This window comes from Zootoca vivipara, chromosome Z1, assembly GCF_965207765.1.
Source record: "Zootoca vivipara chromosome Z1, rZooViv2.hap1.1, whole genome shotgun sequence".
Classification (NCBI taxonomy): domain Eukaryota; kingdom Metazoa; phylum Chordata; class Lepidosauria; order Squamata; family Lacertidae; genus Zootoca; species Zootoca vivipara.
Genome location: NC_142583.1, coordinates 66,685,679 through 66,708,692, shown reverse-complemented (window position 1 = coordinate 66,708,692; position 23,014 = coordinate 66,685,679). Strand labels below are relative to the sequence as shown.

At 47.1% G+C, this 23,014-nt stretch overlaps 1 protein-coding gene across 1 annotated transcript in view; it reads left to right on the top strand.

The window, feature by feature from the left end:
* The window catches only part of ADAMTS3 (ADAM metallopeptidase with thrombospondin type 1 motif 3), a 141,220-nt gene that overhangs the window by 80,668 nt on the left and 37,538 nt on the right, over positions 1-23,014 (top strand). Inside the window, exons 5-11 of the mRNA XM_035103109.3 lie at positions 6,670-6,869; positions 11,559-11,642; positions 16,630-16,786; positions 17,583-17,688; positions 19,188-19,331; positions 20,730-20,862; positions 22,142-22,255. Of these exons, the coding sequence (XP_034959000.3) occupies positions 6,670-6,869; positions 11,559-11,642; positions 16,630-16,786; positions 17,583-17,688; positions 19,188-19,331; positions 20,730-20,862; positions 22,142-22,255 (938 nt within the window). The remainder of the gene's footprint in view (positions 1-6,669; positions 6,870-11,558; positions 11,643-16,629; positions 16,787-17,582; positions 17,689-19,187; positions 19,332-20,729; positions 20,863-22,141; positions 22,256-23,014) is intronic.

Here is a 23,014-nt window from a genome sequence, read left to right as displayed (position 1 = left end):
TTAGGTCATCAGTTTGATTCACAAACCAGTTAAGCTGAAATGCTTCTGCCTAAGATGGTCTTGCCCCACTGACCTAAGTGGAACTGCATTGGCTTAAATCCAAGGACTCAAAGCGGGTTAGGATAATAACGACAGGGTGTGTGTAGGTGTGTGTGTATAGCAGGGAATGAACTGAAGAGTGCACTGTTTGTTGAAATCCTTCGTTTTCTAGGCCTATTAGCTAACAGGACAATCCTTGTTTAACCGAGGAAAAGGCAGGGTAAGTTTATTTAAATGATGGGTTTCAATCCCTGAGAAGGAAGGTGGATTTCAGTCAAGCTTTACATTTTGCAATAAATATATATCCTGAGCAAGTATGCATTGGTTGCTATTTTTTAAAAAAATGGTTTATAACTAAAAATAGCCTTTACTGAACCTGGGAGCATGATCTAACAGGGGTGCTTAACCTGTGGCCCTCCAGATGCTGATAGTGGCCCTATCAGACCCAGCCAGCTAACCATTGGTAAGGGATGGTGGAGGTCTATGTAGGTTACCCGGTGTTATGTACTGAGCTGAATCCTAGATCAATAGGATCCAAAATGCAGCACAAATAATAGTAATAGTAATAATAATAATAATAATTTATTATTTATACCCCGCCCATCTGGCTGGGCTTCCACTGCCACTCTGGGCGGCTTCCAACAAACATTAGAATACATCAAAAATACATGGATCAGCTTGCCGCACGCTTTGTGCTTCTTCCTACTCAGGTGGAGGCGGAACGGCAAGGGGCGCCAGCGGCCATCGCTGATGCTGCTCTCTGGCCCGCCCCTTGCCTCCGCCCCACCAGGAAGAACCGAGGGGTGAGACCAGCAACATCAGGGCCTCTGCGATGGTGGTCGCGCTGCCGCCACGGTAGCGGCAGCCATTGGTGGAGGTGGCGAGGGGGCACCGCACTGCCCCCTGCAGAGTGGAACCCAGGGCGCCCCGATCCCCCTGCCCCCCTATTGCGACGCCCCTGGCTGGCAGAAGTGAATCTGCAACCTGATTGGCCTACAGGTGCAGCCCTGAAGGAGCCAATCATGCGAGGCCCATTGTGTAAACAATGTATATAAGCAGACGTTTTGGGGAAAGAGCCATTCTTCTCTTCTTCTCCTTTTCTACTACAAGCTGAATAAAGAGCATGAAATTCCCTCTCGACTCCAAGTTTATTTCACCCACCCCATCTAAAACCTTTAGCCATGAGTTCCCATGCACTTTTTACTCTGCTCAGAGATGAGTGGCAGATTTGTGTTTGTCCTTTTGTGCTCCCATGCACAAAGCTAATTTTCTACCAGTTTCCAGTAGGAAAGTTCGCAGGAAAATTAGTGTTCCTCTATGAGATGGGACCTTAAATGTCGATGTCATTTGGTTGCTAGAGAGTGCTAGAGAGTCATCATTTGGAACTGAGCATATTGCAGAGTTTATATATGGTACTTGTTAAGAGAAGTATCAAATCGCCAACGTGACCTCCAGGGAATCTTAGTGAAAGGGTGGTGGCTCTTGCCTAACCTCCTGAAAGCCGAGTCACTGCTGAATACTGGGAGGTAACACATCAGGGAGGTCAGTGCGGTGGAGGTGGAGTGGCAGAGCCAAACTGGTGCTTATGATGCATTTGCATTCCGTCAGCCTCGCTATCACCTCTTAGTAAGCAGCGCCGACTCAGCTGTTGGGTGATCAGGTGAGGGTAGTCATCCTGTCACACTGTCTGCTACTGATGTTACAGCAACTTGCAGGTCTTAGGTCTACAAGGAACTCTTGTAATTATCGAATACATGACAGTGCTTAGCCTCAGAAGTCCGAAACATATACCCTCTGCACTTATTTCTCTTATGTATAGAATTACAGGCTTTAATTCAGTACTTTGATACATGGTCATAATTCAGTTTTAAGAGATCATGTGCCAAGTGTGGACATGTTTGTATTGAATTCAGTTTTCCCTTTAAATCAGGAATGGGGAATCTGTGGCTGTCTGGACGTATTGTTTTCTGCTTTGTCTTTCAGACTACAACTCCCATCATCCCTGACCATTGGCCATGCTGGTGGGGGCTGGTGGGAGATGGATCCCAACAGTCGGTTAAGCCCTTGTTTATTTGCCCTGGCATTTAAAACTGTTGTGCTTTCAGTGGACTGAATAGTTTCCCCTCTCTGTTTCATTGTACAGTTATTTTATTGTGATGATTTATTAAGTTTGTATGCTTCAAACATTTCCGTGTGCTGCTCTGGTTCGCCGGAAGCGGCTTTGTCATGCTGGCCACATGACCCAGAAGCTGTACGCCGGCTCCCTCGGCCAGTAAAGCGAGATGAGCGCCGCAACCCCAGAGTCCTAACAGTCAGGGGTCCCTTTACCTTTACCTATGCTTCATCCATAGATTTCAGGGTGGCTCACAGCATAAAACTACAAAATAAAAACACAAAATACATAATACAAACAAGAACAAAACACACACACACACACACACACACACACACACACACACCAATAAACCTCCTCCTCCAGCCTCTCCTGTTGTTTTGCAGATTTTAAATCCCTGTGTATATCCTTCTGAAATCCATTGTCTTTTGAACATGCAGCTTATATATTTTTAAAGCAACAAACAAATGAATAAACAAAATCTGGAGCGTCATAGGTTGCCCCATCCTTGTTTTAAACAAGGTTCCTTTAATCACGTACTATAACTGAAATCGTAAAACACCAAAAGGGTTAAAACAGTGTTTCTCAACCAGTGTGCCTCCAGATGTTTTGGGACTACAACTCCCATCATCCCTAGCTAGCAAGACCAGTGGTCAGGAATGATGGGAGTTGGTAGTCCCAAAACATCTGGAGGCACACTGGTTGAGAAACACTGGGTTAAAAGCATAGCTGCCAAGTTTTCCCTTTTCTCGCGAGGAAGCCTATTCAGCATAAGGGAAAATCCCTGTAAAAAAGGGATAACTTGGCAGCTATGGTTAAAAGCGGGTGTGGGTGTGTCGCCACCCCAGTAAAGGAACTGGATTTTTGAAGGTGAGTGAGTGACCTCTTAAGGATCGTTTTTTAAATCAGCACAGTTTCTTCACAGGAAAAAAAAAAGTGGCTCGCAGTGGTGCTACGTGCCACACCAGTGTAAAGCCAAGGAAGCAGGCGGCAAGAGACACATAGACGAGAATCACCCTGCTAATTTCAGAATGAGATTACATGAGATTAGCATGTCTGCTTCAAACAGATTTGCTACAGGTAACGGAAACTTAAAAAAAAAAAAAGCTTTTGGCAGCAGCTCCGTAGCAGAGCATCTGTTTGGTGTGCAGAAGGTTTCAGGTTAGCAAGCAAATTGGGAAGAGGGGATCCCACCTTCTGCTCTTTATCCCAGTGAACACCTCATCTGATTTGCCATTTGTTTTGTGGGTGGCTGGCAGGCAGAACTTGCTACAGTGGAACCTCGGTTCACGAACACCTCGGTTTATGAATTTTCGGTTTACGAACGCCGCGGAGCCAGCTGGAATGGATTAATTCACTTTCCATTACTTTCAATGGGAAAGTTCGCTTCAGTTTATGAACGCTTCAGTTTAAGTACTTCATGGACCGTCTGGAACGGATTAATCCACTTTCCATTACTTTCAATGGGAAAGTTCGCTTCAGTTTATGAACGCTTCAGTTTATGAATAGACTTCCGGAACCAATTGTGTTCATAAACCGAGGTACCACTGTACTTGAGGATGATTCATGAAAAACAACCCTTTTTTAAAACCATCTAGGTCGTTGGCCATCTCTACCTCCATTGTTTAACTGTGCATAAAGTCCGATGAGCCCTGCTATGGAACTGCTTGATGTTTTTGCCACAGGCTAAACCTCCCCCCCCCTCCTGTAAGCAGATGGCTGTACCTGTCCATTTGCCGGGGATGTAAATTAAGATCCTGAATATTTCACGCAGAAAAAAATCGGGCAACGAGGATGCTATTTAACCTACAAATCCACAGTCCAGGAACGAGCTGGACATTTAGGGAAAGCTAGTGTTTCTCCCTGCCCCTTTCACACACAGAAAGGAGGATTCTCCACTTACTCCTGACCACAAAACCACTTATTTAAAGAGGGAAATGACAGCCAAGCCCCTGGGCCCTGTGCGGAGCAGACAGCCCTTTTTCTCTCTCTCTTGCTGACCTGCCGATTCAGACTATTCCATTCATGCAGCGGGCATAATGATATGATGACATGACTGTATATTTCCATTGGACGTGGCACTCCAAAAAAGAAAAAAAGGGGGGGGGGAGAAAACCCAAAAGAAAACCACCCACCCTTGCCAGGAGGAGCAATTTTTAGAAATGGGAGCCAGGGGTATGAATTTCCCACTTGTGTGCTATCACAGCCTTTGCATTCTTGAGCCCTGCAAAGAAGCGGAGGTCAAATTGTAGAGCTTGTTTGCCAGGCTGGGTTTCTCACCCGCAAGGGCTCACAGCGCGAGGGAAGTCTCACTGTTTGATGTGGGGAAGGAAGGAGGGTTACTTACTTGTGTGTTGTTGAGCTACTGAGATGAATTTTAGGAGAGAGAGAGAGAGAGAGAGAGAGAGAGAGAGAGAGAGAGAATGAATTCCCCACTAGTGAGCAAGACAGCTGCTCACTGGAAGGAGTTGTGCAAGTTTCAGAACTTTGGTTAAATTCCCTCTACTGCTTCTCATTTATTTTCTGCATATGCAACCCACCTTTTCCTCAAATATGTTCAAGGTGGTGTTTGTGCTTCTTCCCCTTTTAATCCTCACAACAACTCTGTGAGGTAGGTTAGGCTGAGAGTCCTTGGCTGTTCCAAATTCACCCGGTGAACTTCATTTGGCTGAGTGGGGATTTGAATCCTGGTTTTGAGGTCCTAGCCCAGGCTTCCTCAATCTCGGCCCTCCAGATGTTTTGAGACTACAATTCCCATAATCCCTGATCACTGGTCCTGCTAGCTAGGGATCATGGGAGCTGTAGGCCAAAAACATCTGGAGGGCTGAGGTTGAGGAAGCCTGTCCTAGCAGAACACTCTAACCACTACACCACAGGTAGTGGGTTTATTATTATTGGAATCAGCGGTGAATATTGATTCCCTGAAAAATAAAAATGCCATCCCATTCACAAGTGACTAATTCTGGGAATGGACAATCTCGGCACTACCGGTATTTTTTAAAAAATGACTAGGGTGGGTTACGCCCTCACAGGAGCCAAGGTCCCTTCGCTCACACAATAAAATATTTGAGGGTGCCCCCCAAGTTGACAGGAATTGCCATTCTAATGGTGTGGGCATGCTGCATCGTGTGATCAATTATGTGGGGTGGGACTTACCTAGAATCATAGAGTTGGAAGAGACCACAAGGGTCATCCAGTCCAACCCCCTGCCAAGCAGGAAACACCAATACAGCATTCCTGACAGATGGCTGTCAAGCCTCTGCTTAAAGACCTCCAAAGAAGGAGACTCCACCACACTCCTTGGCAGCAAATTCCACTGCCAAACAGCTCTTACTGTCAGGAAGTTCTTCCTAATGTTTAGGTGGAATCTTCTTTCTTGTAGTTTGAATCCATTGCTCCGTGTCCGCTTCTCTGGAGCAGCAAAAAACAACCTTTCTCCCTCCTCTATATGACATCCTTTTAAATATTTGAACATGGCTATCATATCACCCCTTAACCTTCTCTTCTCCAGGCTAAACATACCCAGCTCCCTAAGCCGTTCCTCATAAGGCATCGTTTCCAGGCCTTTGACCATTTTGGTTGGCCTCCTCTGGACACGTTCCAGCTTGTCAGTATCCTTCTTGAACTGTGGTGCCCAGAACTGGACACAGTAGTCCAGGTGAGGTCTGACCAGAGCAGAATACAGTGGTACTATTACTTCCCTTGATCTAGATGCTATACTCCTATTGATGCAGCCCAGAATTGCATTGCCTTTTTTAGCTGCTGCATCACACTGCTGACTCATGTCAAGTTTGTGGTCTACCAAGACTCCTAGATCCTTTTCACATGTACTGCTCTCAAGCCAGGTGTCACCCATCCTGTATTTGTACCTGGGCCACCTAATATTTTATTCAAGTTGGCATCCCTGTACTCATTCATTACTCCCCCCCCCCAAAAAAAAAATATATTGGCGGTGAAGGCTACAATGATAGTTTGTTAGGCCATAGGTGATTGAAGCATCCAAGGATGCTGCTTGGAATCATTCTGTGATGCTGGGAATCATTGGAAAGATCATTTCCCGTTGTGCCCAGTGGCCTGGAAGCTGCAGAACACATTCAGAGCTTAATAGAGACCCTATAGAATGGCCCATCCTGCAACCAGAGTGACGTCCAGGCAAGCAGAGAAAACAGTGGCCACAAGGTTGGAACACTCTTTTAGAGGCACAGAGAACAAAATTATGTTTTCAGCAGTTTTCTAACGTTTCATGCTTGGGGTGTTCACAGACCTACCTGCAGATTCCAGGGATTCTCTACCACTGAGCTATGGTCCTTCCACTGGAAGGCATTCAGCAACGCAATATGAGTTTCCAACATTATTTCCTAGCTGAGCTTGTGGGAAAGATGTTCGGGAGCCATTCGTAATTTATGGTACGGCTTCTACTAAAGGATGTCAAGGGGCACTTGAAACCCCCTGGGAAATTCTAGGCAAAGTAGAAAATCAATTATAACAATGGAACCTGTGCTTTTATTTCCCCTTAGAATCTGGCCTTGGGGGTCGTCCCAGTCTCGACTCTACATATGCAAACTTAGAGCAGCAGCTGAACGAGACGCTGAGGCAGCGCCGGAATGCTGCGGACAATCACTACAACATCGAGGTGCTTCTGGGAGTGGATGATTCCGTCGTCCGATTCCATGGCAAAGAACACGTTCAGAACTACCTCCTCACACTGATGAATATAGTGAGTTCTCTCCCTCCGTAGTTGTTCCGGGAAGCATGTATTTTCATCCAGTACTCAGGACTAACTCCCTTTCTCCTCAACTGGTGGGGCATTTTGCAGGTGTATTCTGAAGCATAGAGGTGGGGAGGGGGATGAAGTCAAGGTACTAAGGGACACGGGTGGCGCTGTGGTCTAAACCACTGAGCCTCTTGGACTTGCCGATGAGAAGGTCGGCAGTTCGAATCTCCATGACGGGGTGAGCTCTCGTTGTTCTGTCCCAGCTCCTGCCAACCTAGCAGTTTGAAAGCATGTCAGTGCAAGTAGATAAATAGATACTGCTGTAGCAGGAAGGTAAATGGTGTTTGCGTGTGGAGGTCCCCAAAACCACCCCATAAATAACAGAAATAAACTTGCCTTGTCAACAAGGGGAGACCCTACAGGGAGAGACAGGGAGTTGGGTCCAATAGGCTCTCCCCTCTCCCCTCAGGCTCCCAGGGGCTCATGTGTGTTGCTGGTCCCCGACCGGGGTTATGGACACTGCATAGAGCCCTTGTATTCATGACCGGAATCTCCCCTAACTCAGGCATTAACTCAAGGGGCCAACGCAGTCAACAGACCCCATATACAACCAATAAAGGTAAAGGGACACCTGACCATTAGGTCCAGTCGTAACCGACTCTGGGGTTGCGCGCTCATCTCGCATTATTGGCCGAGGGAGCCGGCGTACAGCTTCCAGGTCATGGGGCCAGCATGACAAAGCCACTTTCTGGCAAACCAGAGCAGCACATGGAAACGCCGTTTACCTTCCCGCTGTAGCGGTTCCTATTTATCTACTTGCATTTTGACGTGCTTTCGAACTGCTAGGTTGGCAGGAGCTGGGACCAAGCAACGGGAGCTCACCCCGTCACAGGGATTCGAACCGCCGACCTTCTGATCAGCAAGCCCTAGGCTCAGTGGTTTAACCACAGCGCCACCTGGGTCCCAATAACCAATAACCCAATAACCAATGCCTAACCGCCAACCTTACAAGTTGTGACTATTTGCTATGCAGTAGGCAAAAACCAGATGGCACCAGCCAATCAGCCAAATGGAAAAATTCCTACCAGGCCCCTGATACAGGCGAACCCATGAGAGGCACAGCAATGTCAACACAGAGGCCTAAAAACAGCGGAGGGAGGGTGGGGATCCGAAAACGCAGCCAAAGAGAAAGAGAAACCTCTCTCTTTGGCTTTTATACCAAGGGGGCTATCCCAACAACTTGCAACATACAAATTTCCCAACAACAGCCAGGGACCTCTTCCTTAGTGACCACTCATGCCCCCACCTTTGGAACTCAGGAGTGGTTTGTTAAGCCCCCACCGCAAACCGTGCTCACCATGATGGTGAACCCGCATTCTGTGTGCTCTGGTTTCTTTCACGGTGTTCCATTGTGCCACAAGCGGTTTAGTCATGCTGGCCACATGACCAGGAAAGCTGTCTGTGGACAAATGCCAACTCCCTTGGCCAGAAAGCAAGGTGACTGCTGCAACCCCATAGTCGCCTTTGACTGGTCTTAACGGTCCAGGGGTCCTTTACCTTTAGTAAGGGTGCATTCACACGATGGTTTATTCCTTTCCCCCAGCATTTGCCTAACAGTTAATTCGTGTATTTGAGCTTTCACATGACCTTAAAACCACTTCTGGAAATCTAGCAGAATATAGTGGAGGTTTAGAACTCATGTCCATGTTAATTGCTTCCAGAAAAGAAAATCCCTTAATACAGGAAAACAACAGAAGTAAAGTGTCAACATTTGGGGCGGTATACTAGCACACAGTTATTTCCTGCTGTTTTCATGGGTGTATCAGAAACCTGAACATGCAGGAAGTTGGTGGATAGTGACATTGTCCAAAGACAAAATAAAAAATAAAAAAATAAAATTGTCCAGGAGCACCTTATAGACCAACTAAGTTTGTTCTTGATAAGCTTTTGTGTGCATGCATACTTCTTCAGAGACACGGAAAGAGAAGTCACCAGACCCTTATATATAGTGGGAGGGTGGGGTAGGTTTTTCTCAGAAGGGTAGTAGGAGATGGGTGATTGACTCAATGGGTATGGTAAACCTGATGACGACTGTTAACGACTGCAATTAATCTTACAGGGAAAAGCAAGAGATAGTATGCAGATGACCAAAAATAGCTTTAGCATGTGTAATGAGACAAGAATCCAATATCCATATCTGACTGCACCTTAAATAAACATCATATTAACTATAACATGATGGGACGCGGGTGGCGCTGTGGGTTAAACCACAGAGTTTAGGGCTTCCCGATCAGAAGGTTGGCAGTTCGAATCCCCGCTACGGGGTGAGCTCCCATTGTTCGGTCCCAGCTCCTGCCAACCTAGCAGTTCGAAAGCACGTCAAAGTGCAAGTAGATAAATTGGTACCACTCTGGCGGGAAGGTAAACAATGTTTCTGTCCGCTGCTCTTGTTCGCCAGAAGCAGCTTAGTCATGCTGGCCACATGACCCGGAAGTTGTACGCCGGCTCCCTCGGCCAGTAAAGCGAGATGAACGCTGCAACCCCAGAGTCATCCGCGACTGGCCCTAATGGTCAGGGGTCCCTTTACCATTAACTATAACATGCATAAAAATAAAATAAAATAAAAACTGGCAAAAATTAAAACTGTGATCCAAAGATGGAAATCCGGCACAAGCCATTTTGTTGCCTGAGGCAAAGATGCGTCTTCCTCTCCATTTCCTGTACAGAAGCAGTTTGGACCAGCATCCTACACTCCACCTGAGGGAGCAGGCTAGTTTTGGGAGACAGGGGCAGGACATTAGCATGCAGAGGAAAAAGGCCAGGGCACTTTGGAGCAACACCAGGGGGGCTGTTGCCCCTGCTCGCAAGCATGTGCTGCAAGAGGCAATTGCCTCACTTTGCCTAATGATAGAGCCAGCCCTGTTTAATGTTTCGGTGCCATCTGTCCCTTAGGGCACAGGTCTTTCTTGCCAATAGCCAGTCTCATTTACAACTCTGTTCTCCTTCCCCTTGCCCTCACAACCCACGAAAAGTGCTTTGTAAGCGAAGGAGGGAGATCAATGTGTCTGCTTCTTTGAGAGGATGACCTGTGTCAATTTTTCATGAGCCTTTCAAAACCACGCTCAGCTGAAGCATTTAAAAGGCTCTGGCAATCCGTGAGCCTGAGAGAAATGGATAGTCTCCAAGAAATCTAGGGAAAGTAAAGTTGCTTGTAAAGCTGAATTTGGCCCAGGGTGCCCAAACTACGGTCTGCGGGCCAGATGCGGCCCAATTGGCCTCCCAATCCGGCCCGCGACGACCCCCGCCGCCCGCTGCCGCCGCCCGCTCTTGCAGCGCGCAGCGCACTTCCAGATCGGAAAAAAACGCCGACAATCGTTTGTGCGCATGCGTATGGGCCTCTCCCAACCCAGAAGAGGTCATTTCCGGTGCACTTCCGGGTCAGGGGGAGGCCCATGCGCACAAACAATTTTCGGCGATTTTTCCGACCTGGAAGCGTGCCACCGTGCCAGTAAGTGTGTGTGCGCATGCGCACGGGCGCGCACTCCCCCGCCCTCCGGCCCACCGCACGATCGGCGCGGCAGGCACCGGCCCAAAGCCAGGTAAGTCTGGGGACCCCTGATTTAGCCCCATGTTTTTACAGAAAGTGTGAATTAGTGAAGTAGATGTGAATGAAATTGAATTTCCCTCCCCCAAACCCTATTAATGGGACACGGGAGAGAGCAGGGGTTTGGTTCTTCCCGATACCTGAAATATTTTGGTGTAATCCCACATACTGTGCAAAGGCACAAGGAAAACTCAGAACATGTGATGATGATAGTAGGAAGGACAAGGGTGGTGGATTGTGAAAAGTTCATATAAACTTTTTTTTTACCTACTTCCCCCTTGGTTCCATAAGCTCATCCCTCATACACTACAAAAGGCATTTATTCAGAATAGCATTCTGCATAACCCACTAAGGAAGATAGTAATGTACATAAAATATTAATTGCAGTAGCAATTACCGTATTGGCCTGAATATAAGCCGCACCCGCAAATAAGCCACACCTTTAAAATTCAAGGGGGGGGGAAGAGAGAGACAATACCTGAATATAAGCTGTTCCCTTAAAATTCTGCAGGGACTCACACACCTGTAAATGGCAAATGTAGAAGAAAGTCCTTCAGTGATATCGTAACAACCCATATTTGTAAGGTCGCGAATTTGAGCCGCACTTTAACTTTTCACGGTCAGAATTGGGAGAGGGGGAGTGTGGCTTATATTCGGGCCAATATGGTATTTGCACATTGATTCAAAATCCAAATACAACTATTAAGTTTAATTAATTCAACAAAATAGATGAACTTGATCCAGTGATGTCAGCTTTCCAATGCCTGAAAAGTTATTTTTACTTCAGCACCCCTTTGCCTCTTAGTGCCCCCACCCTAGGTCTTCCCTCGCAGAAGGAAGCACTTTGGGAACCAGTGATATAAACTAAGGAGAAGGAATACTCATTCGGGGTGCAGATTTTTAAGAATCAACATGCACCAGCTTGATGCAGTTATCCCCCCCCCCCTTTGACCCAGTTGCAAAATCCCACTGTTCCATCACGCGCTGTTTTGGAAAGTAGAAATTGGGTTGTCCTTTTTATTGTGGACTGAATCAAACTTTGGATTTGTGACTGTTCAGATTTTACCTTCTCTGCCTCTCTCTTTTAGGTGAATGAGATTTACCAGGATGAATCCCTGGGGGTCCACATAAACGTTGTTCTGGTTCGCATGATGATGTTGGGCTACACCAAGGTAAGCAAACCATGTGAATGGTCCTTCTGTCTCCATTCTCATCCAAATTGTGTGTGTGTGTGTGTGTGTGTGTGTGTGTGTGTGTGTGTGTATCAAAAAGAGTAATGAGGGGAGAGAGTTCCTGTTGCAGCAACTGCCACCTCTGCTAGCTGGTTCAAGTCCTGCCTTAATCCTCAGGTGATAAGCAAGGTCTGTGTCCTTATCATGTTTGCTTTAATTCTGAGCCTGGGAGAAGAAACCAAATGGAGAAACAATCTAACAGGAGGTCTTTTCATTATTATCCTTTGCCTTGCATTTTTCTGTTTTGGTGAACAAATGGAGCCTGGGGTTATTTTGTGTGGCTTCTTTTTTTATTTTATTTTTTAAGGGAAAGTTCTGCACTCGTTGTTGTTTAGTCGTTTAGTCTTGTCCGACTCTTCGTGACCCCATGGACCATAGCACGCCAGGCACTCCTGTCTTCCACTGCCTCCCGCAGTTTGGCCAAACTCATGTTCGTAGCTTCGAAAACAGTGTCCAACCATCTCATCCTCTGTCGTCCCCTTCTCCTAGTGCCCTCAATTTTTCCCAACATCAGGGTCTTTTCCAAGGATTCTTCTCTTCTCATGAGGTGGCCAAAGTATTGGAGCCTCAGCTTCACGATCTGTCCTTCCAGTGAGCACCCAGGGTTGATTTCCTTCAGAATGGAGAGGTTTGATCTTCTTGCAGTCCATGGGACTCTCAAGAGTCTCCTCCAGCACCACAATTCAAAAGCATCCATTCTTCGGCGATCAGCCTTCTTTATGGTCCAGCTCTCACTTCCATACATCACTACTGGGAAAACCATAGCTTTAACTATACGGACCTTTGTAGGCAAGGTGATGTCTCTGCTTTTTAAGATGCTGTCTAGGTTTGTCATTGCTTTTCTCCCAAGAAGCAGGCGTCTTTTAATTTCGTGACTGCTGTCACCATCTGCAGTGATCAAGGAGCCCAAGAAGGTGAAATCTCTCACTGCCTCCATTTCTTCCCCTTCTATTTGCCAGGAGGTGATGGGACCAGTGGCCATGATCTTGGTTTTTTTGATGTTGAGCTTCAGACCATATTTTGCGCTCTCCTCTTTCACCCTCATTAAAAGGTTCTTTAATTCCTCCTCACTTTCTGCCATCAAGGTTGTGTCATCTGCATATCGGAGGTTGTTGATATTTCTTCCGGCAATCTCAAATCCTGTTATCAGAAGCAGCTGAAATCTGCACCCTCTGGAATGATGCACATGAAACACTTCATTGTGATTCATCCTACTTTGCATGATTTACCCAGCAATTGCTTCGCAAATTTTTAACTTCACTAGTCCTTTGGACTGCTAATGTAGCTTAACATTGAAACCTCCTTGCATGGACCAGGTCACTAGAAATTCCACCAAACCATCTCTTTTGGCTCCTGAGACTTCAGTTGGCATTGTGCAAGCACTTTTGCAAATAAATAAATAAAAATCAACCGCGAGGACTAGGAACTTGCTTTTAAAGTTGAAAGCTGAGAGTCTCGGGAATCTGAATTCTCCACTCGGTTTCTGATTCAGATCGCCCCACTTTGCACCCCACAAAACCACAGCCCTGGCCTACATCCTGTCCCTTCGCTTTAGGAGTATTTTGGCGGGAGGAGAGTAAACTGAGCAGACCAAGTCTCTTTTGCCATCTAGTGGCAGTCAGCTTCTGAAAACCCAGCGATACCTTCAAATTATCACCTTTTAAGTCATGGGTGGGGAAACCTTTTCAGCCTTAAGGATGCATCCTCTTCCAGGGGCCATGAGTCAGTGGTGGGCGGAGCCCGGGGCAAAAGTGGGTGGGGCAGCAAAGGTGAATTCTACCTATGTACTGTAGGCTACTTTCAACAGATATACCCCTCCATTTTGGAAGCTGAGAGGCATTAGCAGAATTCAAAAGCACATTCCACGTAGGCAAAAACATTCAAAGAGGGTGTGAAGCAGGATAAGTGAAGGCTGTGGCCTGGGGAGACAGGTTAGAGCAGGGGTCAGGAGTTATTGCGACTACTCCAGCGTAACGACCTTCCACATGCTTGTCTTTTAACAGTCTTTATTGGTGCACTCTATTTACAGTGTAACGAGGTGTTGGAAACATGTCTGCTTATTCCGATCCAGAATCCGGCACTGCCCCTCTGCGCGATTTCGGCCAACATAATAGTCTCGGGACAGTGAATCTCCTCCCCTTTCTCCTCCTCCGTAAATCCGGTGCCGGGAGAAAGGGTCTATGCTCCTTCCTTTCCCCTTCCCCCCTTTCCGCCCCTCTCTCTTCCCGCCTGTGGAGCAGGGGCTCTCCCATACTGCCAGAGACCTGGCACTCTCTCTCCGCTTCCTGACTAGCCCCTTCAGACCCCACGCTTCCATCGCTGCTTGGGGAGGAGCTACTCCTGATGATAGGGGGAGGTTCCCTATACTCCCCCCCCCCTTACAGCAGGGGTCAGCAGACTTTCAGCAGGGGTGCAGTCCACTGTCCCTCAGACCTTGTGGGGACGGACGGACTATATTTAGAAGGGAAAAAATGAACAAATCCCTATGCCCCACAAATAACCCAGAGATGCATTTTAAATAAAAGCACACATTCTACTCATGTAAAAACACGCTGATTCCCGGACCATCCGTGGGCCGGATTTAGAAGGTGATTGGGCCGGATGAGGCCCCCGGGCCTTAGTTTGCCTACCCATGGTTTAGAGGCATGACTTGGATCTGTAGATCATCTCATCTATATCAATATCAATATTGATATCTAGATCATCTAGATTTTACTTTTGCGGACCGTACGGGTTCCTTCCAGCATACTGACATCTCACTCAAGTTTCTCAGCTTTATTTTGGCTACAATTCTGTTGGCACTCACCACTTTCGTTTGATATTAGAGGCACTGATCTCTCTCTCTCTCTCTCTCTCTCTCTCTCTCTCTCTCTCTCTCTCTCTCTCTAACATACACCCCTTGGCACTGCAGTTCATAATTTTGCCACCCCTTCTGCATAATCTGTAGTTTGGCTGCCAGGGTTCTCTTTATGATGCTACTACTTCTCTTTCTCCAAAAAGTCAAAGAGAAAGCAGGCTTGGTTCTATGGATATAAATGGCTGAACACAGCAGTCATTTGAATATATCATTATTCTATCACTTAGTTGGACAGTATAATGCTTCTTGGGCGAGGGAAAGGACTGCTTCATTAATATCCTTAAGTGCTAATAAATATTCTTCTTGGGTGGGTGGAAGGACCACTTCATCAATAACCTGGAGCACTAATAAATATTTATTGCCTTTTCATCTAAGTGCACAACACTGCTGCTTCAAGCCTCCCTTGGCAGAAATGCTGGCAGCTCTATGCATGTCATTGGCCTCAGATTTATTTTCCAAGAGGGTTGCCTCTTCTCCCCCAGCAGTTGGGAATGTAAGCAAAGCCCAGCTGTGCAGCCACAATTGTCCTGGTTCTGAGACTGTCTCACTCATTGAGCGTTTGTTCTGCACGTGGCTTCCCCCGCAGAGAAAAGGGTAGCCCCCAATTCATTACTGGGATAAAGAATATAAACATCGGAGGTAATGTCTTCTGCAAAGTTTCTAATATGCAGCTACAACAAGCAGATCTGACTGCCTTGAGCCAGAAAAAAAGAGTGTGTTTATAGCAGAAGATCCAAAACACTATCAGTAGTATTTGATTTGATTTGAACCATGCACAGAGTTCCGTCTTTCATTTACGCAACTGAGGGCAGATGTTCTGACCTGACAGGGCTGCCACCTTCAGTATACCTGAAGGAGTGCCTCCACCCTCATTTTTCAGCCCGGACACTGAGGTCTACCTCCGAGGGCCTTCTGGGGGTTTCCTCACTGTGAGATGTGAAGTTACAGGGAACCAGGCAGAGGGCCTTCTCAGTATTCTTCCCTGTAGAACGCCCTCCCATCAGATGTCAAGGAGATAAAGAACCACACAACTTTTAGAAAGCATCTAAAGTCAGCCCTGTTTCAGGAAGTTTTAAATGTTTGATGTCTTATGTTTCTAGATATGCTGAAAGCCGCCCAGAGTGTCTGGGGAAACCCAGCCTGATGGGTGGGGTATAAATATGATGATGATGATGATGATGATGATGATGATGATGATGATGTGTCTCCAGCTTGTGAGGCAAAGGAGTAGATCAACAGTAGCCTAGTTTCTTCATACACTGCTCTCCAACCTCCATCCAGGGGAGCAAAAAGCATTATCAGAATTCAAGGACATGCTCCATCAAGGCAAAAACACTTGGGGTCAGTGAGGAGTGTGGCTCAAGGATAAGGGGTGTGTCCTGGGGAAAGATCCAAGGGCCAAACAGAGAGGCATAGAGGTCCAGATTCAGTCCCTGAAGTTCCCCACACCTGTACTATGGAGTAATGGGGTGGGGCAACCATGTGCAGCTCCTCACCATGAGGCCATGTGCCAGGTGACGCATAGAATCATAGAATAGATTCATATATTCATAGAATCATGGAGTTGGAAGGGACCTTGAGGATCATCTAGTCCAACCTGAATATGCAGCTGTCCCATACGGGGATCGAACCTGCAACCCTGGCATTATCAACACCACACTCTAGCCCAGTGTTTCTCAACCACTGTTCCGCGGCACACTAGTGTGCCGCGAGATGTTGCCTGGTGTGCCGTGGGAGAATTACTTTATATATAGTCAATATAGGCACAGAGTTAATTTTTTTAACATTTTCTAATGGTGGTGTGCCTCGTGATTTTTTTCATGAAACAAGTGTGCCTTTGCCCAAAAAAGGTTGAGAAACACTGCTCTAGCCAACTGAGCTATCAGCTGCAGTTGCTGCCATCTTATTTTTTCCAGAATAGAATGAAAAAAACAAGAATATCACCACTGCAGGGCTCTCCAGAGCCACATCATTTGCTCTGCCGTGCTGAGCGCTGGCGCCTGGCCTGACCAGCAGCAATCTCTCCATTTGTGATCAGACCCATCTAACATATATCACATTCTTTCTCAGTCCATCAGCCTTATTGAACGAGGAAATCCATCCCGGAGCCTGGAGAATGTTTGCCGCTGGGCATATCAGCAACAGAAAGCAGACTCCAGCCACTCAGAGCACCACGATCATGCTATATTCCTAACCAGGCAGGATTTTGGACCAGCTGGAATGCAAGGTAGCGTGACCAAGACTTTTTTTTTAAAACAAGTATTTTGCTGTGTTGGCTGTTTGCAAGATTCTACTTACTTGATTCGGGCAAGTGGAATCCAGCCAGAATTCACAAGTCATTTCGTCTCTCCTTATTCAGAGTTGGTCAGAGTTTAGTAACTCAATCTATCCCTACTGGGGAATGTGTTCAGCCATTTCTCTCCCAATTATTATTATTACTCCACTAGGTTTATGAAATAAAACTAGAGAACTTCTAATAGTTATTAAAAGAACTAGGAATTTAGAAGCTCGGAATGGGTTGTAAAGATTTCCCGAATCTCTCCCAGCTTCATATTACTCTGATGGTGATGGCAATCACACACCCTGGTTTCTAGTAGCCATTTTTCTTTAAGGTTCCTTCCTACTCGGAAGGAGATGGAGTAAGGGGAGAAAGGGTGCAGTAGACAGATAAAGAAAGGGCTTGGGGAAGGTCATAGCTCAGTGCATCTGCTTTGCATGGTGAAGACCCTCTACGTAGGGCTGGGCACGATCCCCGCTGGAAATCCTGGAGAGTCACTGCCACAATTCTAAGCTACATACACACAGTGTAAGGCAGCTAGCTCTCTTCATATGACGCAACTGGAAATCTCTCTTTTTCATTTGCACAGAACTGTAAAGAAATGCCTCCTTCTGCACCCATTGACCTTTGACAATTTTGTTCTGTCAGTAGGTTAAGGCTTCACGATATAGCTGTAGCCATGGAGGGCTAAGAAAACAGTGCTTTGTTTTGTTTTTAAAACCCAAGTCTTTCGCATTTTCAACAGGCTATGCTCCAGTAACAGGCATGTGTCATCCTGTCAGAAGCTGCACTCTTAACCACGAAGATGGATTTTCTTCAGCTTTTGTGGTCGCCCATGAAACTGGCCATGTGTAAGTCTCAATAGTATGCCTCCGAATGCCCGTAAGATGGAGGCAGGATGCCTCTGAATTCCAGTTGTTGGGAATCACAAGGAGTGTTTGTGTAAGAGAGAGGGCTTGCAGAGAGCAGCCCACTCTGCTTACTTCCATCAGATGGGAGAGCAGCAGCAAGTCTGGGAGCTTAAATCAGGAACAGGAAGGGTTAAGACGGGTCCAGGGCTCTGCAGAGTCCTGGTGGCTCAGCTCCAGGCTGGTAGCAGGGAAGCAGGGGAGGAGCTAGCTTCAGCAGGGGCTGGAAAGGAGGTAGACCGGCACCTCAGGAGCCTGGTTTGGGACCACGGAGGACCCATAGAGCAAGGAGGAGGGGCGTTTGGATGCCCAGGCTTAAAAGGGGGGTCAGAGCCCACGAGACGCCATTGTGGGCTTCTGCCCCATGCAGAGCAGACATGATTTGAGACATCTCACCACTGTATATAGCATGCACAATAAAACTATGAAAATCCAGAGGATGTGTGGAGTGCTTACTCGGGAGTAGCCAACACCCCATCTGTGACAGTTTGGGTCCTCGTTGTGGGTTTCCCATGGAAGTCTGGCCACTATGAGAACAGGATGCAGGACTCGATGAGATCCAATAGGGTCCTTCTTATGCCCCTGTGCTAGGGAATCTTTGGCCTGCTGGCCAATCTTGACCCACCAGGATGTCCAAATTGGCCAGTAAGGCCATTTCCCTCAAACCACACCCAACTGTCCATCAGCTGACGGGAGGGTTATATTCCTGCTGGGTGCTGCTTCACCATCATGTTCCTTGCAGAGAATGTGATGGCGAAGCAAACTCTTCCAATCTACCAGAATGCCCACCTATCAGTCATCTGATGTCGCAATGACATCCAGCCATCCACCTGTCAAAGTGAGTCCTCTTGGGAGGAAGGCGGAGAAATAAAAAAAATATCTGCCAGGCCAAAAAATTTCCGCACCCCTGAGGGTTAGCAGATGGGGCAGACTGAGGCTGGTATGACAATGCTTCTTGCACCCTAATGAACCACCCACCACCCACCAGTGTTCAGGGAGAAGGATCCTAGACTAGCCTTCTAAATGTCTGTCTAAAGCAGAACAACACAGACCCTGGTTTTCAACTGCAATGGAGTCCTAATGATGGGTCTGGTTCTGTGAAATTCAGACTGCAATGGCTGTCATGCTTTCCCTTCTCGAAAACCTGGAATTGAAGGAGCTTGGGAAGGGTTGAGATATGTGTAGTCCTACACATATTGTTGAGTTCTGTCTCCCATCAACCCAGCTCAGCATGACCAATGGTCAAGGATGATGGGAATGTTTGTCCTGCAGAATCTGGAAAGCCACAGGGCTCTCCATCCCTGAGCTTACCTAGACCAGCCTGGTAAAATTGATCAGAGTAAAAGAGAAGCTGATCAAAGTCACTTTGTATGTGTAAGATGGTTTCATCCTCCTCCACTCTTGGCCCCAATTAATTCCACCATGCTGGTCTGTGATTTCAGGTTGGGAATGGAGCATGACGGACAAGGGAACCGGTGTGGGGATGAGACAGCAATGGGGAGTGTCATGGCTCCCCTGGTGCAAGCAGCGTTCCATCGATACCACTGGTCCCGATGCAGTGGCCAAGAAGTCAAAAGATATATACAGTAAGGACCAACCGGTGGCCAGCATATGCTGTACGAACAAGACTAGGGAGCGCACATGGGGAAAGCCAAAGCTTGGCTGGTGTCCAGGCAAAGTCTCAGATATGGCTTGGAAGCTTTAAGAACTGAATCAGGAGGAAACAATGGGTTGCAGAAGGCAGGTGAACAGCAGGACCAAGAAGAACAACCCTGACCCTCTCTTCCTTCATAGTGACTTACAGCAAAGGACGTTGGTGCACAGATGTGGAGATTTATTGTTCCAATTTTGACAAGCAGTTAATGCATTTTTAAAGACCAATAGCAAAGCACCTGATGCAACAGTTGTTACTGATGTTTTGGGGTGGATAGTGGGGGGGGTGCAGCCCTTCGTGGAAAATGCCTCGTTTGATATTCCAGGGGTGACTTAACTGTGGCTTTCCAGATGTTGCTGAACTGCATCTCCCATCATCCCCGATGATGACTGGGGTTCATAGGAGTTGTAGTTCAGCAACATCCGGAGGGCTACAGATTAGCCACCCCTGGTTTATTATGAGCCCAATCAATTGGGATCCTTTTGTCTTTGGGAACTGATCCCCTTCTCCACCACCACCACCACCAAGGAACCTTTATTCTCCTCCTCCCTCCCTTGTATTTTACATGAGCATTAAGAAATGTGTGCTTCAGTAACATCAGTTGTCACAGACATGCTCTTCTGTTACTATCAGTCTCAGAGTTAGGGGACTTAGTGAACTGGGGAATGGGGTGGCTATCTGGAACTAGAAACTGGGAGAGAGCAAACAATCTGAAGGGCCTACCAGCCCTCTTGCAAATCAGCCTGAGAGATCCCAAACACAATAAGGCAAACAGGAGAATGTTTACTCTTTTCAAGTGCAAGAACCACCCATATCTTTAATTCAAGAACTGCTGTTGCCAGCATTGATAAACTCACGTTCTGCAATCCCAGTTCATTTGAACTGAATATGTTTGCTCGAAAGTTTATCAGCCCTGCAGTGCCCTCTGGTGTTGGTCACCATGTGTTAATCTCCATTATCTATTACTTGATGCTGTAAACAGATCGAAAAGATGGGCTGTGGATAAGGAATGCCTTCCTTACTTAAACTCATTGGCAATAATAATAATAATAATAATAATAATAATAATAATAATAATAATATATCCCAGCCACTCTGGGGGGCTCCCAACAGAACATTAAAAACATGATAAAACATCAAACATGAAAAACCTCCCTAAACTGGGCTGCTTTCAGATGTCTTCTAAAAGTCAGGTAGTTGTTTATTCCCTTGCCATCTGATGGGAGGGCATTCCACAGGGTGGGCGCCACCACCGAGAAGGCCCTCTGCTATAAGTTGTGGCTTATGCATTTCCATCAGATGACTCTCTTCTCCTTCGTTTCTGCAATAGCTCCTACGGCTGCCTCCTTGATGATCCCTTTGAACATGACTGGCCCAAACTTCCTGACCTGCCGGGGATCAATTATTCCATGGATGAACAGTGCCGTTTTGATTTTGGAGTGGGCTACAAAATGTGCACAGCGGTATGTCCAAAGCGTATTCTAGAAAGTAAAACCGGACCAAACCATTGAACTTTTGAAAGATCCCAGTTTTGCATGCAGAACTGGGTTCAATCCCCAATGGCATCTCCAGGTAGATTTGGAAACCTGTCTGAAACCCTTGAGTGTCGCTTTCAGTCAGTGAAGGCAATATTGAGCTGGATGGACCAATGGTCTGACTCGGTATAAGGCAGCTTTCTATGTTGTTATATTTCATTATATTATGTATCATGAAAGGTAAGCCCAAGTTGGTTCTTCATGTAATTCAATCTAGATCTCACCCCCCCCCCAAAAAAAGGAGAGAACAGGGCAAACCATTGATAAGCTGGAATGTGCCCAGAGCAGGGCAACCAGGATGATACAGGGTTTGGAAACCAAATCTCAAGAGGAATGGTGGAGGAAGTTAGGTGGGTTTAACCTGAAGAAGAGAAGGCTGAGAAGTGATATGATAGCAATCTTACATTTCTGAAGGGCTGTCATATGAAAGATGAAGCAACCTTGCTTTCTACAGCTCCAGAAGGCAGCACCGAAACCAACTGACTCGAATTGGCAGGGGGTTGGACTGCATGGCCCTTGTGGTCTCTTCCAACTCTATGATTCTATGAATTACAAGAAAGGAGATTCTGGATAAAATTTAGGAAGAACTTTCTGACAATAAGTGCTGCTTGATACCCCCTGCCAGGTGGTGGGCTCTCCTCTGTTTTTTTAACAGAGGCAGGGGCGTAGCAAGGGGGGGCGATGTGAATGGGCCGCCCCGGGTGCCACCCTGGGGGGGTGACACTTGGCCCGCCCCTTGCCTCCGCCTGTGCGCAACGAGCAGGTGAGTGAGCAAGCTGCGGAGCGAGGCTTTTTACCGGGCGGCAGGGCAACGGTGCCTCCCAAGCCGCCCGGTAAAAAACCTCGCTCCGTGGCTTGCCGGCGCTCCAGCGACATATGGATGGTGCTGGGATCAGGGCTGGAGCGCTGCTCCCATCAACCTGCGATGCTGTGCGCATGCAAGGCGTCGCGACATAGCAACACTGCACATGCGTGCTATGTGCGACGCTGTGTGTGCGTGTGCGGTGCTACAAGCTGCTGCTCCGGGTGCCGGAGTGGCTTCCTCTGCCACTGAACAGAGGTTGGGTGTCCATTCACCAGGGATTCTTTAGTTGTGATTCCTGCATTGCAGGGGGTTGAGCAAGATGACCCTTGGGGTCCCTTCCAACTCCACAATACTATAATTCTCTGAGATCAAAAACTTATCCAGGCATCTCCCTTTTTCTAGTTCCGAACTTTCGACCCGTGTAAACAGTTGTGGTGCAGCCATCCGGACAACCCCTACTTCTGCAAGACAAAGAAGGGGCCCCCACTGGATGGAACGGAATGTGCACCCAGTAAAGTGAGTATGTATCTTCAAGTTTACATGTCCCAATACATTTCAGGGCAGAGAGATGCAGAGGTGTTTTTTATTTATTTCCAACTCCTTATACACCACAGCAGCTTTCAGTGGCTTAAGGTGAGGTTACAGAAGAGGAGATACAAAGGATAAAATCTGTTTCAACGAACCACCAAATCAGAAAATGCTTGCATTAGAATGCTTGCATAAAATAAATAAATAAAAAGATATTCACCAACGGGAGCAGATCTGTCTGATTTCAACTATGTGTGGCTTTTTCACAGAATTAGGCCTCCGGTAATGAATGCACAGGGACGCGGGTGGCGCTGTGGGTTAAACCACTGTACCACTTGGGCTTGCCGATCAAAAGGTTGGCGGTTTGAATCCTCGCGACAGGGTGAGCTCCCGTTGTTCAGTCCCAGCTCCTGCCAACCTAGCAGTTCGAAAGCACACAGTGCAAGTAGATAAATAGGTACCGCTATGGCGGGAAGGTAAACGGGGATTCCGTGCGCTGCTCTGGCTTCGCCAGAAGTGGCTTAGTCATGCTGGCCACATGACCCGGAAATACTGTCTGTGGAAGCGGACAAACGCCGGCTCCCTCGGCCTGTAAATCAAGATGAGCGCTGCAACCCCAGAGTCGTTCATGACTGTAATTGTCAGGGTTTCCCTTTACCTTTACCTAATGAATGCACAGCTCCTAATGAGTATGACCCATGCATCCGAACCATGGGAGACCATTGATAGAGACCCTATCCTGAAGGC